Source organism: Ambystoma mexicanum, chromosome 7q (assembly GCF_040938575.1).
Source record: "Ambystoma mexicanum isolate Mex_15411 chromosome 7q, UKY_AmexF1_1, whole genome shotgun sequence".
In the NCBI taxonomy this organism is placed as follows: Eukaryota; Metazoa; Chordata; class Amphibia; order Caudata; family Ambystomatidae; genus Ambystoma; species Ambystoma mexicanum.
In genome coordinates, this window is record NC_090941.1 from 46,307,659 (window position 1) to 46,328,442 (window position 20,784).

A 20,784-nucleotide genomic window follows, 5' to 3' on the forward strand; every position below is an offset into this window, starting at 1 on the left:
TTGAGGCAGATGCCTCTGCAGCTGCCATAGGGGCAGTGTTGTTACAGGAAGAGGACAGTGTCGAACATCCCATCGCTTACCTGTCACGAACCCTCAGTCCCAGTCAGCGCAACTATTCTGTTCTCGAAAAGGAGTTGCTAGCAATGAAACTGGCTTGCGGGGAATGGAGACATACTACAGGGCAGTGCCCAACCATTCACCATACGCACGGACCACCGCAACCTAAAAGTGTTGGAAACCATGGAGTGCATTAACTCACGTCAAGCAAGGTGGGCTCATTTCTTTGCCCAATATGAATTTCGTATAACTTACTTACCTGGCTGTTTAAACACTTTAGCAGACGCTCTTTCCAGGAAAAGACACTCCGAACACCAAGCTACCTTGTCACCGGAAAGAATGTTCCCAAGGAACTGTTTAGTGGCCCTTGTCAATTCGTTCCTACAAGAGGTCAAACAGGCCATTGTCACGGAACAACATTCAGGCGTAGCCATTCCACCCGGGATAAGGGAAGAAGATGGTTTTTGGTTCAAAGAGGGCAGTCTGTATATACCTACAGAACTGTTACTATGAAAGATACTCAACTGGTGTCACGACAACCAAACTACCGGACATAGAGGACAAAGCAGAACAATTGACCTAGTTAGACGCTCTTACTATTGGCCAAACCTCAAACAAGAAGTGGCAGAGTATGTCAAAAGGTGTCCCATCTGTGCCAGGAGCAAACACCAGCCTGGCAAACCCATTGGACTGCAGGAGCAACCCTCATTACCTACACATCCTTGGGAGATCATCTCTACTGATTTTATCGTAGATCTCCCAAGATCCCATGGGTGCACCTGCATAATGGTAACTATCGACTCTTATACCAAGATGGGTCATTTCTCTCCCCTATCCAAGGTACCTACTGCAGAAGAGATGGCTAGAGTGTTTGTCAAGGATATCTTCCACCTCCACGGCTTACCCAAAAAGATAATTTCCGATAGAGGTACCCAATACACGTCACGATTTTGGAAGGAAATATGTCAGATCCTGGGGATGGAGAGAGCGCTGTCATCAGGGTACCACCCCCAGACCAATAGACAGACGGAAAGAGCCAACACTATGTTGGAACAATACTTACGACGTTACTGGATGACTGGGTTCCTCCACTTCCCACTGCAGAGTTTTCTTACAACAATGCCAAACACACAGCCATAAACATGTCTCCGTTCTACTGTAACTATGGATTCCATTCACAACGGATCAATCCGGTTACCAACAGACAAACCAACATCCCAGCAGTCGAGACAATCTTGGATAAGATCGTAGAGGCGCAGTCATCAACAAAAGCCAGTCTTGAAACAGCCTCCCGTTCCTACAAACAGGCGGATCGTCGTCGACAAAAAGGTCCAGACTGGACTGTAGGTTCTAAGGTTTGGCTCTCTACCGAATTCCTACTCCCGTGGGGCCCTCCCTTCTAAGCTGCCCCCTCGTTTTCTTGGTCCTTTTTTCTATTCTAATAAAGATCAATCCTGTCACTTTCAAACTCCAGCTACCCTCTAACCTTAAACACATTCATCCTGTTTTTCATTCTTCCTTACTTAGGCTTTTCTTCCAGGTGTATACTCTTAAACTACATCCAATTTCAGCCACCTCCAGGGTACCACTGACGCCGAATACGAGGTATCCCACATTTATGACTCCAGGTATCACAGGGGGCAATTGGAATACCTACTGGGCTGGAAGGGCTACCCACGGTCTGAAGACTCTTGGGAGCCCGCTTCCAATGTTCACGCCCCCACCTTATTTGGCAGATTCCATCGGACGCACCCGGGGAAACCCGGTTGTTTCAGGCCTAGAAGGGGGCATACTGTCATGCTTCCGGTTAGCTGGCGGCTCTGGAATAGGTACAGATGGGGCCGCCATTAGTGGTTCCATCACGTTCTACTGAACGTTCTGGTAACGGTCTAGTCTTTTGTCTGCACTATGGTGGCTGGGAGGTTCTTATACTGCTTCCTCCCAGCATTCTTTGCATGGCAACCACTTCACAGCTTTCGCTCTGTTGCTTTCGGTTCGATAACGCTCACAATGAACTTCCCCTTTATTTCTTGCTTCATTCTTTCCTTTCCCTTACCTGGATTCCACTCGCTTGCACGGTTTTTCCTCCCTACTTGCCGTACCGCCGTGTGGTCCTCCTTTGTCCACACCTTTTTCCCTTCTGCTGCGGCTTTGCTTTCGGGCTGCTCTGTTCCGCTACGCGGTAGTCTATTCTTCTTATCTTCTGTTTCTACTGCCAACAGGAGCCTGCTTTTTCCACGCCCAAGTTGTATCTTAAGAGCCTACTACGCCCAGAATCCACCAGAACCCGTCTCCACGGCTTCAGATTCTTTATTCCTTGGAACAACTTACCTGCTACCGCTGTTACTCTTCCTGGGGTTTTTTCAACCTTTGGCTTTTGCCCCATTGCAGTCTGTCTCGGTGAAGGGGCCGCAGGGCTACAGCACACCAGTGGCCACTGTGGCTTCCCATCGAGACAGATCACCTCAGCGGAAGGAAGAAGAAAAATACAGGTACAGATCAAAACGGGATGTATACAGATCAGACTCCAGCAGTACAGGTGAGCAGACGGAGGAGGGCAGTGGAACAGAGGAACTTGAACAGGTGTGTGACAGAATGGAACACGTGTGCAACAGTATTTTTTAACCAAAAAGCAATCCTGAGACTGTATTGGATAGGTAAATCTTGAAAGGACAGGTGGTCCATGCAGCATTTTGAGTGAACTCATCCAGACCCCTTAAGTATTACTTAATGTTGTCAAACACATGATTTCAAAAGTTAGTGAATCCTACAGGAGACCCCATCCTACTCTTAAATTGCTGTAACACACCAAGTTATCCATCGTGACCTCTCGTCTAGATATCCCGCTTGAGTTTAACTTGAAACTCTAGGTCCTATAGGCATTCAACCAACTTGATCCTGTTGCTTGTAAATAAAGGTGTTGAGCTTCACTTAAGGTCCTACATCACATAGAGAACTTCATAGAGATCTTCAGACCCTTTTCAGTACCATAATAACACTGTTTACCCAGAACAAGGGGATAGATACCGAAGGTTTGGTGAAGGTTACACTGTGCACATTTGTAGAACTTGCTTCTACCAGTGTATTAATGGTGTGGAATCAATAGTACCTAAATGATCCCCAGTATTCCCAGTTGCAGAACAAACTGAACTGTAATGGTCTCTAGAAAGCCCACTAACTGGGGATGACACTTTCTGCTGGTAACAATAGATTACCCACACACCATCACCGAGCTTGGTTTGGAACTTCCTTACTGATGTCAAAAGCACCGCTGTGGAGATCACATTTCACCAACCACTCCGGTAGTTGACCCCATTCTTTTGCCTGCATTGGTTTAAGACTTTTAAGGGACTAAGGTGAGATTCCCACACAGAAGGCACAAGACTGCACCATATGTAAAAACATATTTGTTTATTAAGTTTATGTGCTTTGAGTTAGTGAAATCAGACTATCAGTCTGGCGGCCGGACCTTTTGGAGTTTGAAATCTAGTTCTTCATCTGCACACAGATGCAGTTCAGTCTGTCAGGTTTCCAGCGCAGTATAAATATATTTTTTTTTAAATCAGTAATTCCAAATTCATGTAGAAAGGCTCTGTGTAGGTCAGTAGCAGAGAAAGGACACTTTCACTAGATACACTCCGTGAAGCCAATGAAATGGGGTCATGCAACCCTGGCAGTAAAAGGAGCCATTGAGAGAAATAAAAATAGCAATTGATCAAATATTTCTTTCACCAATATTTGAAAAAGCAATCGGGCATGAAGCAAAAGCCACAAAACCTCAAAAGAAAAGTGGCTTTCTGTTTAAATGCATCCAAAAGGGATAATTTATAGCAACAACAAAAAAGGACAACAAAACTATAGAAAGGACGCAGTTCCTTGACCCAAATACATGACCAAAAACAGGAACTGGCAGTTGGGACGCCAAGGTAAGTTAAGTTGTTGAACAGGGTTCATGGGTGCATGAAGGAAGGCTTGCGTATCTGCAATAGATCTACAATTTGGTTGGGGGTCTAATAACTCTTGTCTTCACAAGTGCCGGCAAACTATTACAAGCTCATGGAAGAGCTATATCCCACAGATGCAGCATGTGGGTTGGACCGTGAGAGGGTCTGTGGCTCCACTGATATGCTTAAATCAGCAACAATCCATCTGAGGATGATCGAATGCCTGGACAAGCCAACAACCTCTGCCAGTCTCCACTCTACACTCTAATACCAGCCGTCTAACCAATCCTTTTAACTTTTTGTATTGCTCAACTTTTCATCCTTTCTCTGCTCCAAGCCCTGGGGAACCCCCACCCCCTCTTAATTTGTTTTGCACTGCCACATTCTCATCACATAGACCGGACTCCCTCCAAAAAATAAAGCCTCTGCTTTGTTCTCTGCCTCCCTACCAGCAACTGGAGACAGCTGCGGGCCCCTTCAATCCCACCTTAATGCCAGGAGAACTACCAACACCTTGCACATAAAAACCCCAAAGCTTTTACATTGTAGTGAAATCTCTCACTTTGGAAATAGCTTTTCAGCATCCTGATCTCTATAATTTGTGTTGCTCCATTATCATTGGTATGCGTAGTGCATTGACATATGCACCTGGCAGGACTGCATATATGTGCAGAGCCATGCTCTAGATTAAGGTTCTCGGCGGGCCAACATAAAATACCAATTGTTTTCTATGTTTCTGTAACTGGAATGTTAAAGTTTAAAATTCTTTGTTTTAAGTTTAAAAGCTGCAGAATGCAGTACCTTTAAAAGCACGGGCATGGCTGGCCTGCCATAGGAGTCGGGCGCCCAACAGGTTGGGTGGGAGCAAGAGCATCTGACTTAAGAGTATGTTTCACACACCACCAAAGCATCACTTAACATCTCAGCAGAGGTTAATGAAATTAACATTCAGAAAAAGTTCTGACCTTGTTGTGTTCGCTGTAGCTGAAGTTTGACATCTTCCATCTGCATATTTATCCTTCTGTTTGCATCTTCTGAGTTTAATAGCTGAATCTTTAACTCCGCACACAGTGCCACCTGGAACAAAATAGAATGAGAGGTATGCAAATTCAATGCCATAAATTTGGAATGTACTCACGGACATTTTTGTTTTATTAAGAGAGACGAAGTGTACGAGAGAGTAAATTCCCACTTGCATCGCTTCATCACTGACTCATCTTGATGTGACATCAGGCTCTACCGAACATCTTGTAAATACTTTCACAGCACACTTTTTTTTTCTTCAAAAATGGAGAGATAGGTGGGACAAAGGGGCTAACAGTGGGAAAAAAGATGGAACAGAGTTGAGGATTACTGCAAAAAAAGGAGGTTTTTGCTTTGTCAACATTTATCAACCCTCAGTATGTCCAAGTAGCAGTTTATTTTCCATTAACATAAACTACTCTAGTTGGTGCATCGGATTCTAGGAAACAGATGGCTGCAGGCTGAGCTGATAGGGCTACAGACACAACCATGCCATTTTGACAAATAATATAGTAGATCTTGCAGTCAGGATGAGAAGGAAAGCAGAGCTGCTCCCTGACAGACAAGTAGCTGTTATGGGTCATACCACGTACATTCCACTTTATGCTGCATTTTGCACTTTCTCGGCTGTACCACCATTTTGTGCTTTCGCTGTAAAGGCACATCACAGGATACATGGACTATTTGCGATGAAGACCGAGACTGAACCAGCTAACGGACATAAAAAGTGGTCTGGGAAAAGAATGGATTGGAGTGTATATTTTTCACTTCTCTTGTATTACTGCAGAAAATTGAGACATATCCCACAAAGCTATATGTCAAAGAAATGAATTAGCAGCACCTCTACCTTTTTATTCACTTATATCTGTCGCAGAAATCTGAACTGGGACTCTAATCTAGAGTGAGGTTAGTTCGATACATCTTTAATAGCAGCACTGCAAGGTGAACAGAGGAACGGTCAGCACACAATCTCCAAGCAATCCCAACACTTAACCTGTCACGTCACTTTATCAACAACATGCATAGGTTTTTAGTAAATGGACTTCAACATGAGTGGAAGATTCTATAACTTCACTAAGAAAGATGTCACTCCTTCAAATTAGTACAATGGTCTTCTATTAGGAGACAGTCAAACATGGCCTTCCAAGGTGACCCCACATAGAACCAGCACAGATGTGCACCCTTAATAACATTAAGACTCACACTCTTATTGCTTGTTTGAATGTGCTTCTGTTAGCAATACATGGGCATACTTTTGGCAGTATAAGTAAGGTAATTAATAGTTGTGCCAAGGTGGTAAATCACAGGTGTGAGAGTAAATACTGGATTGGTGATACAAGTCTAATTTCTCTATCTGACTAGAAGCACAGGAGTTTTCTCTTTAAGGTGCTCTGGACCTGGTGCTGAATATAAAGGCCTAGCCTTTCTTTAATCCAAAATGTTCTTCTCGTTTCCATTTCAATTCACTTACCCTGCCCCTCTCAAACTTGCGACGGACCACCTGAGGTTCCGGAAGCAGCTCAAGACCCTCCTTGTCTCCTCTGCCTTCCCTTTCTCACTCCCTTGCCAACTTCCCTGTCTGCTGCACCAACTGATTTGCTTGGTTCCCTCAGAGTCTCACTGGGTACTAGGCTCCTCCATGACCAGTTTTTCTTTGCACTGCCTCCTGGCCACCGTACATTTAGGGACTGTAACTGTAACCCCTACAGCACCCTTGCCTCCTTGCACTTACCCAGAGAGCCCGGCTGCACTTACTCAGAGCCATGTTACCCTGATTGCACCCCCCCCTTTCCTCTCCCTTGTACTCCCCCCACCTTCCTTCCCCATGCACTTCTATTGTCGCACTTGCACGATCCAAATGACACAAGGCCTAGTATGATAATTTGTCTTGTGCTCCCCTATGTCTTCTCTCCCTTGTCTTGTGGCACCTAGAGACACTTGTGTACTGGCGCGTTAGAAATGCCATATCGTATCATTACAATGACATTTGCCATGAAAATTCTTTAGGCAATTAGGTACATGTACTGCCATTTTTCTTTAACACATCATTAAATTACTATAAAGCAGTGACAGCATCAACACAGGAATACAAGCAGATAAACACTGCGTGGGTGGGCAGAAAAGAGTGGTTGAAGGGGGAGAAAGAGGCATTACAGGATTGTGATCCAATTACATTCCCTTGCATACTGTTGAATGCTAGGGGAAAAAGAACAGTGAGATTCTGAGTGAGGTAGTCACACTAGGAGGTGAGTATCTCAAAACATCGTAATTGCTTGTGTGGATTACTTGATTTTTGTTGCCTGCAATCTCAGGCAAAACTCAACACAAACAAACAATGTGAGGTCTCAGACTTACATCCCATGTAATTGAGAACATAACAGTCAAAAAACGAATTTGTCAAAGGACAGAGCAATGTAAGAGTGTGGGATGAGAATACTATTAGAGGTAAGTTTAAATAGAAGGGCAGCAGTATAGGGGAATGTAAATTAAATGATTCTCCAAAAGCAGAGAAGGCATTCAACAAATTGCCACACGTGATAGTCCAAAACATTGGGAGGGGTTCCGGGATACAATAGGGTATTCAGAAAGACCAGCTCCAAGAAAGCCACCAGATAGTCAAAGAACGCCAAAGTTTAAGAGTCAAACTTTCGCAAGCAATAGCTGAAAAAATAACATCCATTTTAATAGAATGCAAAGATGCCAGGGAGATTAAATTGCACAACTAGCTAACAAACTGGGGGGTTGAGGGTGGGAAAATTCACTCCCTTGCTCAGGTCTAATTCTAAAAGACCAACCAAATCTGAGAGTGGACCATGAAATCTATGAGAAGAGTTAATCTGAGAATTCATCCAAGTCTGTCGAATGCACACATACAACACTGAAATGTATAATAATGATACCATGGGTAATAACACTACTTACAACTGTGACAAATTCAGGAAGTTTGTTCCTTTTCCGAAAGGGGCAGCCACCCCCTTTGGGACTAGGGAGATGAGCCTGCTACGCAAAACGCCCCCTACGGGACAGAGCAAGTTGGATCTCACTGAGGGTGACCCCCCCACACCTTTAGGGGACAAGGAATACTCAGTAGGTAGGCCTACAACATTCCCCTTAACACCAGTGTTCCCAGTGTTGATTGAATATACGGGATCTGGTCACAATGCAAGTGCAAAGGAGCTTTTAAATGTGCTTGGTTTGGTTGCTGACCCTTCCGTGCTGACAAACTCAGAATCAGATGGGCTTGTGTCTCTCGCTACAGGGAGAGAGACATAAAAAGGCTGAGACCCTTACCTGGCAAGGAGGAGCTGCTGCAGAGTGAACCAGGAGCCAACCCTAGCAACGCTGTGCTCAACAGAACCCTACACTGCAGCGTGGAGCCAGCACATCCAGGAGGCAGGACCACGTTCCATACATGGTCGCGGAGAGGATTCCCAGCCCGCGGAACACTGGCAAGCGCATGAGAGCTGAAAGCACCAGGTACTGAGTAATGGCGAGAGACCAGAACCACCACAGCAAACCTTTGGGCACAGATGAAGAAACAAAACCAGGTAACAGATGACCAGAGAAGTGCAGTTCCCATGCTACACGTTCTGTCGCCTGCCACGAAGGATAACACAGAAGACAATCAGGTGCGCAGTTCAGGCACTCCAGTAAGGACAATAAGAAACCAGAAATAATATCTGAGGGCCTTGTGGGCTATACGATACCAGAGAGCAAGAGAAGCACCCAGAGGGGGTGAGCCCGAAACCAACAACTTGCGAGTGGTTACCCAAGAACAGAGAGCAAGAGAAACACCCAGAGGTAATGAACCTGAATAAAATAACCCACGAAGGATCACCAGAAATAAGAGATAAAGTGAAAATCGCAGTGGGGTAAACCTGAATTGAAGGACTTCCAGTGTAAAATTGTACACTTTAGGAACAAACTTTATTTTAAACAAGGATTTGCCAAGGCCAGGAGTACCCGTTTGGTGTAGAAAATCAAAGAGCTTTGTTAGGGAGTGTACAAACTGGCATAGGTCTGAAAACAAGGAGAGTAATGAAGAGACATTTGAACTTTGTTCTGAACCGAATGACCAGGCCAAGGCCCGAAAACAAGGAGAGAAACCGAGAGATGTTTGAACTTTGTTTTGAGCTGTTCGAACAGGCTTAGGCCAAAAACCCAAGGGAGCAGAATTCGAGAGAGACAAGTGGAGACGGGTCACGGACCAACCAGCAAAAGCCAAGAAAGGGGAGTGAAGCACTTCTCTAGGCCAAGTCTCTTTGTTTCCTTTGTTAGTGTCTTGATTCCTGCCCCTCATGTCCCCAGCCCTACAAGGTGTCAGGCTGGAGCCAGGCCACGATCACCTACATGGCCCTCAAGGGCCTCTCCATCCCCCAAAGAGCCACTTTGAGTCAGACTTGGCGCTTGTGGCACCAGACTCACTCACTCGCATAGGATAACATTGGGGATTGGACTTGTAGTGCATTGATGGGGACAAGATGGATGCCCCCACATATTTTGGTTCCCAGAACTGCATGTGCAGTCTAGTCTTTTGGGTGTGGTTCAGTCCAGAGACACCTGGGATACCCAGAGACTATTTAAGCCACGCCTAGGCTGAGAAGAACAATTCACTTACCAACTGTAACGTTCTTTCGACTGGATGTTCCTCCCACGTATTCCTCATCTTGTGATAATTTGTTATCTCCAGCTTCGCTGCTTTGGAAATAAATTTTCTCGGCAGAGGGCGCTGTGCTCGAGGTCGTGGCGTCGATTGTCCCTCAACGTACTCTGTACTCTGTCGACATCCCCGATGGTATAAATAGCTCGAGCCGCGCCCGTTCTGCTTTTTCGATTAAATATATATAGGAGGAACACCCAGGCGTGCCCCATGACCAATACATTTTTCATGAGAGGAAAGTGTAAGAAAACGTAAACTGTACTGTGGGGTAGGATGGGAGGGTCGATGAGGAATATGTGGGAGGAACATCCAGTCGAAAGAACGTTACAGTTGGTAAGTAACTTGTTCTTCAAATGGATTGTGTCCTCTCACGTATTCCTCATCTTGTGATAGGCTCCCATAGCAGTATCAATTTTTGGAGGCGGGAGTACTAATTTCAGTTTTCGTGGACAGAATGCAGAACTGCCTTGGCAAATAAACCCTCGTTAGAGGAGGCAGTATCCAAACAATAATGTTTAACACAAGTATGCACTGTTTTCCAGGTTGCAGCTGCACAAATATCTGCTGCTGGGACTCCCCTCTTTAGAGCCGCAGAAGTAGCCATTCCCCTTGTAGAATGGGCACGAAGCCCATCTGGTGGTTCTTTTCCCGCTAATCTGTAGCATTCATCTATGGCTAATATGATCCAGCGGGAAATGGTCTGTTTTGTTACAGATAAGCCTTATTTATGACCAGTATAACCCACAAATAGTTGGTCATCTTGTCTCAATTTAGCCATCCTTGAGATGTAAAAACTAAGAGCCCTCTTGGGATCTAATCTGTGTAATCTCTCCTCTTCTTTGCCCAGATGAAGAGGAGGATAAAAGGTTGGTAGTACTATTTTTTGTGACAAATGGAAGTCCAAGACTACTTTTGGCAAGAACGAAGGTTTAACTTTAAGGACTACCTTATCTTTATAAAAAATAGTATATGGTGGTTTGCATGAGAGAGCCTGAAGTTCGCTAACCCTCCGGACTGATAAGGCTACAAGAAGGACAGTTTTTAGAGTCAAAAGCCTCAATGGACATGAGTGCAGAGGCTCAAAAGGTATGCAAGTCAAGAATCTTAATACTAAATTTAAGTCCCAAGTTGGTACATGAAAAGGTACTGGAGGGTATACATTAGTAAGACCCTTTAAGAATTGAATTATTAACGGTATTTTGAAATATGAAACCTCTTCCGAGGAGCGCTTGAAAATGGACAGCGCAGCAAGGTATCCTTTGATTATTCCTATCTGGAGCCCCAGATTAGCTAGATGTAGTAGAAAAGAAAGCACCATTGGGGTGCCACACTGAAAAGGGTCCGCATCCTTGTCTTTGCACCAATTACTAAACCTGTTCCAGCGACATCGGTACAAAGATTTTGTTGCTGGTCTTCTGGCCGAAAGCAAGATTTCCATTACGTCATCCGGAAGATCCCAATCCTTGTATCTCAAGAAACCATGCGTGGAGGTGGAGTGTCTTGACCTTTGGATGGAGAACCCGACCTTCCTCTTGCGAGAGAAGATCCTCTCTTTGCGGAAGACGTATTGGAGGGCAGATGGACATGTCCAGAAGGTCCGGGTACCACGTCCTCCTGGCCCAATCCGGGGCAATTAGGGTCATGGTTTTCCTGAACTTTCTCAACCTCCTGATTACTTGAGGAATCACAGGGACTGGAGGAAGCGCGTACAGCAGTGGAAACTTCCACTCCACTACGACTGCGTCTCCCAGAGCTCCTCTTTGAGGAAATTCCCTTGAGCAGTACTGATCGCACTTCCGGTTGATCGCGGTGGCAAACAGATCTACTTGAGGGGTTCCCCAAAGGGCGAAGATCTCCAGAAGGACTTCCTGAGCCAGCTCCCACTCGTGAGAGAACGTGCTCTGCCTGCTCAGAGCGTCTGCCGCCGTGTTCTTCTCTCCGGCTAGGTGAATTGCCGATAGAGAGATTCCTTCTCGTATTGCCCAGAACCCGAGCTGCATTGCCTCTCTGCAATGTGGCAGTGACCCTACTCCGCCTCTTTTGTTGAGGTAGAACATGGCCACCGTGTTGTCCGTCATTATCAGGACATTCTTTCCCTGTACAGAGGGCAGAAAGGCCTTCAGAGCTAGTCTGATTGCCCTCAGCTCCAACCGGTTGATGTGTAGTTTGGACTCCGATGGAGACCAACGACCGCTGATTGTCAGATCGTTGGTGTGTGCTCCCCACCCCGTGAGTGAGGCGTCCGTCACTACCTTTAGCTTCGGCCACGGTTGCCAAAAAGACTCTCCCTTGAGAATGTTGTTGTTGCAAGCCCACCATAGAAGATCCTGAGCAACTGTGCTTGGGACTTGCAGAAGATCCGACATATTCCCTGAGAACTGGGACCACTGAGTTCTGAGTGCACATTGAAGGGATCTCATTCTCAATCTGGCCTCTGGTACTAGGAAAATGCAGGATGCCATGAGGCCGAGCAACCTGAGAAAATCGAAGGCCGGTAGACGTTGGGCATTCTGAAACTTCGTTACCATCTGCTGGATGTGGAGAGCTCTCACTTCGGGTGGCAAGGCTTTTCCCGATGAAGTGTCCAAGACTGCTCCGATAAACTGGAGCTTCTGGGATGGTATCATGTGGGAGTTCTTGAAATTGAGGGAGAAGCCCAATTTGTGGAGGAAGTGGCAGGTGATCGAAAGATGTTCCTGAGCTTGTTCTGGAGAACTTGCTCTGATCAACCAGTCGTCCAGGTAGGGATATATGTGAATACCTCCTCTCCTGAGACTTGCTGCCACAACCGCCAACAGTTTGGTGAAAACCCTTGGGGCGGAGGTCAACCCAAATGGCAGAACTCGAAACTGATAATGAGAATTGCCAATCGTGAACCTCAGGTACTTTCTGTGCCTTGGATGGATTGGCAGATGAAAGTAAGCATCCTGAAGGTCCAACGATACCAACCAGTCTTGGAGTTGGAGAGCCTGAAGGATCTGAGAAAGAGTCACCATCTTGAACTTGTCTTTCCTGAGGAACTTGTTCAAGTTTCTCAAGTCCAAGATGGGTCGCAGTCCTCCGTCCTTTTTAGGGATGAGAAAATATGGGGAGTACCAACCCCTGTTCCTCTCCGCTACAGGTACCAGTTCTATGGCACCTTTCTCTAGCAGGGTTAAAATTTCCTGCAACAGGAACGGATCCGGAATGTTGGCGGAGTTGGCTCCCGGTGGATGATTCCGAGGCCTTTTTAGAAAGGGGAGACAGTAACCTTGGGCTACTGTTTCCAGTGCCCAAGCATCTGAGGTAATGCCCCGCCATTCCTTCAGATGTTGAGAGATCCTGCCTCCCACTGGTGTTTTGTGTAAAAAGGTCTCAGAGGGATTTGGAGGCGGCTGCAGGAGTGGCAGAGGGTACAGATGCCGCTCCTGAGGCTGATTTTGCACCTCTTCCTCGTGCTCCACGAGGGAAGTTTCTTTTGCCCCTTTGAGAAGCCTGTCCTCTTCCTCTACCAAAAGAGGAGTAGTATCGAAAAGAACGACACCTCCAAGAAGATGAGCCGGAACAGGGTTTTAGAGGCTGGCGCTAAGTGATTCGAGATCTGAAGTTTTTCTAGGCTTTCATCGGCCTTTCTGCCAAAGAGCCTCGAGCCATCAAAGGGCATGTTGAGAAGTCTGGCTTGCACGTCTGGTGCAAACCCAGACTTCCTCAACCACGCAAATCTGCGTAGCACAACGCTTGCAGCCATGGATCTGCTGATATTATCAGCAGTATCCAGTCCAGACTGGAGACATTCCCCCATTGCCTCCTTCCTGTCTTGGACTATATTCAGGAAGCCTTCCCTTTCCTCGCCTTCCGGAATATGATCAGCCGCCGCCGAAATACAGTCCCACAGGGTATGGGTAAACCTGTCTAGGGTACAGGTGACATTTGCCGACTTAAGTGCCATACTGCCTGACGTGAAAACTTTACGTGCCCAGGCATCAATTTTTTTATCCTCTCTATCTGGAGGGATAGTTGGATAAGCAGTTTGTTTTGAAGTAGATTCTGCCTGAATGACTAAACTCTCTGGAGTCGGATGTTTATTCAATTATTCAGGATCCGTTCCAGCCGGTCTATATTTTCTTGGAAAAGTGCTATCTGCAGCAGCAATAGTTTCTGGCTTCTCCCAGTTTTTCTCCACAGTCAAGGGCTCTGTGGAACAGGAGAACAGGATCTTTCTGAGGTCCCTTGACGATTATATCCGTCATGTCATCTTGTTAAAAAATGGGTGAAGTATTACCCCAAACCATATATTCAACTACCCTGGTCATAAAGACCCCTGTAACCAGCATCTGCATGCTCTGCAGGATTAGGTTTGGCGAACTCTAATTCTGGGGATGTATCAACTCCACTGGCAGAATGTAGAGTATCACTCAGGTCTCTTATTCTAGATTCCTGGTCAATACGTTCCTCAGGAACTTGTCTTGTACCATAAGTAACTCCCAAAGAAGTAACCTCGTCTTCTTCTGAAGCAGACTCTTCATAGATTGCTGACATAGATTTGAAAAAGTCTGACCTGGGCAAAGGAGTGAATCTCCTTTCTTCCTCTTCCATCTGCTTCAAAGGAATTGGCAAATCCTTCGAAGTTGTCGAAGGGGTCTTCGAAGATGACTTCGATAATGGCGTTGAGGAAGTTTTTGGCTTTGGAGTCGAAATTATTGACGTCGAGGGCGTCGACGAAGTTGTCGAAGTCTTCGACGACTTGTGTTTCTTGTATGGCACTGGAGAAGTGCTCGATTCTCGAAGAGTCTTCGACGGTTTTATGTCGACTCAAGGTTTTTTGGATTCCTCGACGCTACCGGTCTTTGCCATGGTAGTCTTGGACTTCCCTTTGTCGTCCAATGGAGCGACTTTAGGGGTATGGCTTTTTCGAGGGTCTTTCGAGGGGGTCGGGCCGCATTCTCGAAAACCTCCATCATCTTTTTGCGGAATTCTTCCCACTTACTGGGAGAATCCGATTTAGTCGGACAACAAATTTCTTCAGTCAACTCTGAAGAAGAAGATGATGATGAGGGAGATCTATATCTTCTAGGTCGAGATCTCTTTGAGTGCCTATGGCGATCCGATTCCTTAGAATCAGTCGCTTTCTTGTGCCTTTTTGACGAAACCTTTTTTGAGGACTCCCTCCCCACCGACAGTTTACCTTTCCTCTCACAAAGAGCTTTTTCGGTCATAGATTGGCAGGACCCGCAGTCGTCGGTTCAGTGACTGGAACCAAGACACCAGAGACGAATCCGGTGGGGATCGGTGATCGACATCTTAGATGCACAATCTGCACACTTCTTGAACCCAGTCCTAGGTGTCGAAGATGACATTTTCTTCACAGAAAATAGAAGCGCTCCGTTCTCGATAGCAAAGCGATCGGAAAAACGGGAACTGTAGCAACGGGCGCGGCTCGAGCTATTTATACCATCGGTGATGTCGACAGAGTACGTAGTACGTCGAGGGACAATCGACGCCACGACCTCGAGCACAGCGCCCCCTGCCGAGAATTTTTTTTTTTACGAAGCAGCGAAGCTGGAGATAACGAATTATCACAAGATGAGGAATACGTGGGAGGACACAATCCATTCGAAACATGTTTTGTGTTTTCTGCACCTGCAGCGTGACACTCACCGTGTTCGGATCGGTCTCCAGTAGGCCTGCATCTTTCTTCTGCGCTCAGCTCCTGCAAGAACAAGAACACCGTTAGGAACAGCCTTACCTTGCGGCGCATCTGCCCATCATTCATGACTCCTTCTGTTCTGCAGGCATCTTCAGCGGTGTCATTCCCATCCCGGCACGCCGCATCCTAAGGAAAACGGAAAAGAACAGAAAAAAGGCATTAGTAAGCATTCAGCAAATCTTCGCTTATTTTCAAAGACTGTACGAGCTACAAACGCTTACCTGAATCCCAGCCGCTCTGGGGGAACTCTGTCTCCGGAACTTCTCATCCATCTGCAAGAGGGAAAAGACTCTCCAGGTTAGCGTGGAAACATCTAGAGGCGCCGCATACCGCGCTTACCCACCGCATTAATTCTTCATAACCGGCATCCACGCTGAAAATGCTGCGGCACCTAAAAGACACAGAAAAATAATTCAGTTCAATACAAATACGAAAGGGTCGCATCGCGCTCTCACTCACCTTCAGCGCTACGCATCTCAGCAGTACATCGCCATCCCCGGATGCCGGCCATCATTCAAGGAAGGAAAGGAACGAAGTTAGAGAACTGTGCAAAAGATTCATTATACTTACCTGTCGGACTCTTGCCAGTGAAGTAACTAGGCAGCAACGAGCCCACATCAATCAACGCGCCCCTGCGCTGAAAACAGGATGGAGAGCACACTTTCCAAGAAAACAAGGCCCAGTCTCCAGTCGAGTAGACTCCAGGGAAGGGTTCGAGGTCGTAAGAGGTCAGAACAGGCTGATTGACGTCCCCGTGGATACCAGGTGAGCGTTACAGAACACAAAGCCTCACATCAAAATCCACCTGGGCGTCATGGAAACGTCAGAAACCAACCAATTATCCCACATGTTGGGGCAGCTATGTTCCGAAGTACATGCAGCCAGGCAAGAGACCAACACCCTGAGGAGAGAGCTGATAGCCAAAGAACGCACTGATGATTTAAGCAGGCAACTTCTCCAGTCTCAAGCAGGGCATGCACCATTTCCGGGAAGCGTGCCCTCGATGCCAGCACCTTCAGCCAATCCTGTTCAGATAACGCTTCCTGGGGCAGTTCCCTTGGCCCCGCCCGAACGATTTACGGGGGATGCCAAGAGGTTTGCAACATTCATGAACCAGTGCCGCCTGCACTTCCTTTGTAGACCAGGGGCCTTTCCCAAATGACCAATCACGGGTCGCTTTTGTGCTATCCTACCTGAGTGGTAGCACCGCGGACTGGTCTGTACCCTTTGTGGCCCAAGACGATCCTTTGCTGCATGACTTCAGGGGCTTTCAGCAGGAGATGGAAAAGCTGTTCGCCCGTCGTACTCATGGGCAGGAATTAGACAACGAACTTCTATCCCTACGCCAAGGGAATCAAGACCTGTTAACATACATAGCCACGTTCAATAGACTCGTAGTTGAAGCAGAATGGCCAGTGGAGAAGAGAACCACGTAATTTCATCAGGGGTTGCGGGGGGAGCTCAAGGATGTTCTCACACAAGTAGTGAACCCCCCCGAAAGACTGCTCAGAATTCATTGACCTTGTTGTTCAACTGGATCATAGGTTGCAGGACCGAAGAGCAGATCGAACCAGACCGGACCCTCGCCCTATGTATGTGCGTTCAAAGGACAATATTGCCCGTACAACGGAAGGTTCAGGAGAACCAATGCAAATCGGGGGGGGGGGGGTCAGATCCCGCTTCACTAAAGCAGAAAGGGATGAAAGGAGACAGCAGCAGTTATGTCTGTACTGTGGAAGGTCAGATAATTTCCTTAAAGAGTGCGCTGTGAAGCCACCGAGGAGGAGGGTAGGGGCCACGGACAAGGAAGATACCATCAAGGAATCGGAAAACTCCCCAGCCCAGCAAGTGTAGTGGTCTACTTGTCGAGCGAAGAAAGTGAACTACAGACCTCCCATTTTGCACTATCTGTGGTCTTGATTAATCAACAACCACCATCTCGGATGCACGCAGTAAGAGCGTACATTGACAGTGGAGCCGTTGGGAATGACATCGACCAGGATCTTGCGGCAAAGATGGGGCTTCCGTTACGCCCTTAATCAACCACCGACACTGTTAACACTGTCTACGGCACGGAAATAGCCTCTGGTCAGTATCCCAATGCACTGCAGCTTTAACCGTTCTGTGCCAGGATGGGCATCAAGAATCTATCGTTTTTGACCTCATTAAGGCACCACAGTTCCAGTTGATTTTGGGAATGCCATGGTTGGTAGCTCACAATCCTCAAATCGATTGGAGAGCAAAAGAATTGGCCTTTCCCGAGACTTGCGCCCACACATGTTATCGCCAAGAGAAACAACCAACAGACACCAGAACCTCCACGCTTGCGACTGTGGCAATGGGCACCCTACCAAGTGAATACCAGGACTTTCAAGATGTCTTTTAGAAAGAACAGGCTAATACCCTGCCACCGCATAGACCATACGATTGCCAAATCGACCTGATACCCGGCGCACAAATCCCCTGTGGGCGAATTTACGCACTCACAGAACCAAAAAACCAGCACCTGAAGGCCTATCTTGACCAATACCTGGCCAATGGGTTAATCCGTCCCTCGAAGCCTCCAGCAGCCAGTCCTCTATTCTACGTACCGAAAAAGAAGGGGGACTTGAGAACTTGCATCGACTATCGCACACTGAACCAGATTAATGTAAAAAACCACTACCCCCTGCCATTGATTCCATGAATTGCTTGATCAAGTCAAAGATGCCCAAATCTACACAAAACTAGACCTGAGGGGGGCAGATCACCTTGTTCGCCTAAAACAGGGGGACTAATGGAAAACCGCTTTTCGCACCAAATACGGCTTGTACGAATATCAAGTAATGCCCTTTGGCCTTTGCAACGCGCCTGCAGCATTTCAATACTTCATGAACGATGTCCTACGGGAATTGATTGATGTCTGTGCTCTAGTGTACATCGACAATATTTTAGTATATTCCACATCAAAGCAGGACCACGTTAAACACGTCCGATCCGTATTGGAGAAACTCCGTCAACACCAGCTCTACGCCAAGCTCGAAAAGTGCTCATTCCACGTCTCTGAGGTGGAATTCCTGGGCTTTATTCTCAGCCCGAATGGAATCCGAATGGATGTACACAAGGTAGATGCTATCCTGAACTGGCCATCCCCAAATTCATTCAAGGGGGTTCAGAGTATGCTGGGTTTTGCAAACTTCTACCGCCGGTTCATCCCAGGATTTTCGCAAATCGTGCGTCTCATCACGTCATTGCTAAGGAAAAGCAACAAAAAGTTCCAGTGGACAACAGAAGTCGAGGAAGCTTTCCAGGAACTCTAAGCACGATTCTCATCTGCCCCAATCTTACGCCACCCTCGCCCTGATCTCCCATACATGGTGGAAACAGACGCCTCAAGCAGGGCGATAGGAGACGTCCCCTCACAAAAGGACCCCGAAAAGGGGCAGTTACACCCTGTTGCCTTCTGGTCGCGCAAATTCACACCCCCTGAACTCAATTACACTATCACAGACAAAGAACCCCTAGCCATTAAGTCAGCCTTTAAGGCATGGCGGCACTACCTCTTGGGCGCCAGACACACAATCACCGGAATAACTGACCACCGGAGCCTCCAGACCGGAACCTCCAGTACCTAAAAACAGCAAAGGCCCAATCCTCACAACAACTACGTTGGGCTCTTTTTTTTGTCATATGAATGACTACGTGATTACATTTCGCCCAGGGGTGAAAAACGGGAAGGCCGATGCCCTTTCCCGTATGGGGGTGGAAGAGCAAGGGTATCAGACCCCTGACCCGATAGCAATCATCCCGAGTGACAAGTTCCTAGGAATCACAGCAACCATAACTCAGAAAGAATTACATGAAGAAATCCAAAACCTGATGAGTCCGGAGCAATTACAAGCGTGGAGTGCACAAGGAGAACATTACATGATAAAAGATCAGTTGCCCTACTTCAGGAATCGTTTATTCTTACCAAACCAAGAACTACGAGAACAAGTCATGTCCGTTTATCATGATTCCTTGATCGAGGGCCACCCCGGAATCGCTAAAACCCTAGCCAAGGTAAAACGAAATTATTGGTGGCCCACGTGGCGTAAAGACATTATCCAATTCATCCCAGTCCATTTCATCTAGATTTGGCATTGCAAAATCACGAGGTTTTTGCCTTTAAAGATGGCCGCCGCCGCCTCCCCTCACTCCTTCTGCTCCACTGTGAAGCCCCAGTAGCCTGCTGCTTGGTGATTGGTTGCCTGCTGTTCCTTAACCAATCGGGGTGCACCGGCAGGCGAAGCCGGCCCCGACAAAGGCAACCAGACAAAGGCTCCCCTCCTGACTGAGCCTGACCGAGCTCGGCCGTGCTCGTGTGCCCGCTCGCCCAGCTACTACCACTTTGCTAAAGGTGAGAGCCCCCCCTGGCCGCTATCCACCCAGCCAACCCTCCTTCACTTGAACCCCTCACGCCCACCTCAGCGCGCCTAGCACTACCCACGTGAGCTCTATTACGATCACCTTATCCTGCCATCCCCGAACGAAGGTTACTCCTGCCGTCCACGCTACCCTTTGAGGACATGATTCCTCGTTGGCGTACAGCGCCAACATCTGACTGCTCACGGGCCCACTCCAGCCATGCCACATGTGCCTGCTGATCTTTGACTATATGCAAACGTTTTTTTTCTGTGCCTGCATAATCTGCCGACTTCCTGCTAGCACCGTACGCCCTGCTAGAGCTAATCCCTTATTGTGCCCCACTAAACTTCCCGTGTACTATCAGAGACTATATCGCTGATTACCATGTTCATATCACTGCAGCATTTGTATTTACAGCCAGTGCTCTCATGTGCCACGCTTGCCCAATTGCCACTTTGATCTTTGTTTATACTGTTTTTTAATACTGAAGCTCATAGCCAAACTCCTAGCCTATTGTTGTCCCATGTGCATCAATGGTATCTAGCCTAGTCTGTGCCTTACCCAGGACTACCGTTTCTAGTCTAATGTTGTCCCATGTGCTATAACGATATTAGCCTAGCATGTGTCCCTCTTAGGATTACTGTTAGCCTACTAGTACCTTACTTTTGACTACTGTATCCAGCCTAATTGGTGTAAACAAAGTGAGCCTAGCCTCAGTACACCCTACCCCCACATCCCTAGCTATGATAAATTGGATTTTGTGCTTCCTGTTCCCCTTCTGCCTTGTCCGAGCGGACACCACATGCACTGGCAACCACTTCATCGCCCTTAGTAATGGGCTCACCAAACTAGCCTGCCCAAGACACCATCCCATCCCTGTCCTACCCCCTTCCTTCCTACCACACCTCCCTTCCCATCCTCCTCCATTCCCACTCCTAGCCCCAAGGTCCCCCACACAACCAGTAAGGAACACTATCCCACCCTGGCCATCACTAACGATCCATATGTACCCCCCAATCCATCAAGTA

The 20,784-nt window shown here is 47.2% G+C and overlaps 1 protein-coding gene across 3 annotated transcripts in view; it reads right to left on the bottom strand.

Annotated features, from left to right (window-relative positions):
• OFD1 (OFD1 centriole and centriolar satellite protein) overlaps positions 1-20,784 on the bottom strand; it is a 1,295,367-nt gene that overhangs the window by 603,362 nt on the left and 671,221 nt on the right. For all 3 annotated transcript variants that reach the window (XM_069640569.1, XM_069640570.1, XM_069640572.1), the window contains one exon: positions 4,967-5,078. In XM_069640569.1, coding sequence (XP_069496670.1) covers positions 4,967-5,078 — 112 coding nt within the window. The remainder of the gene's footprint in view (positions 1-4,966; positions 5,079-20,784) is intronic.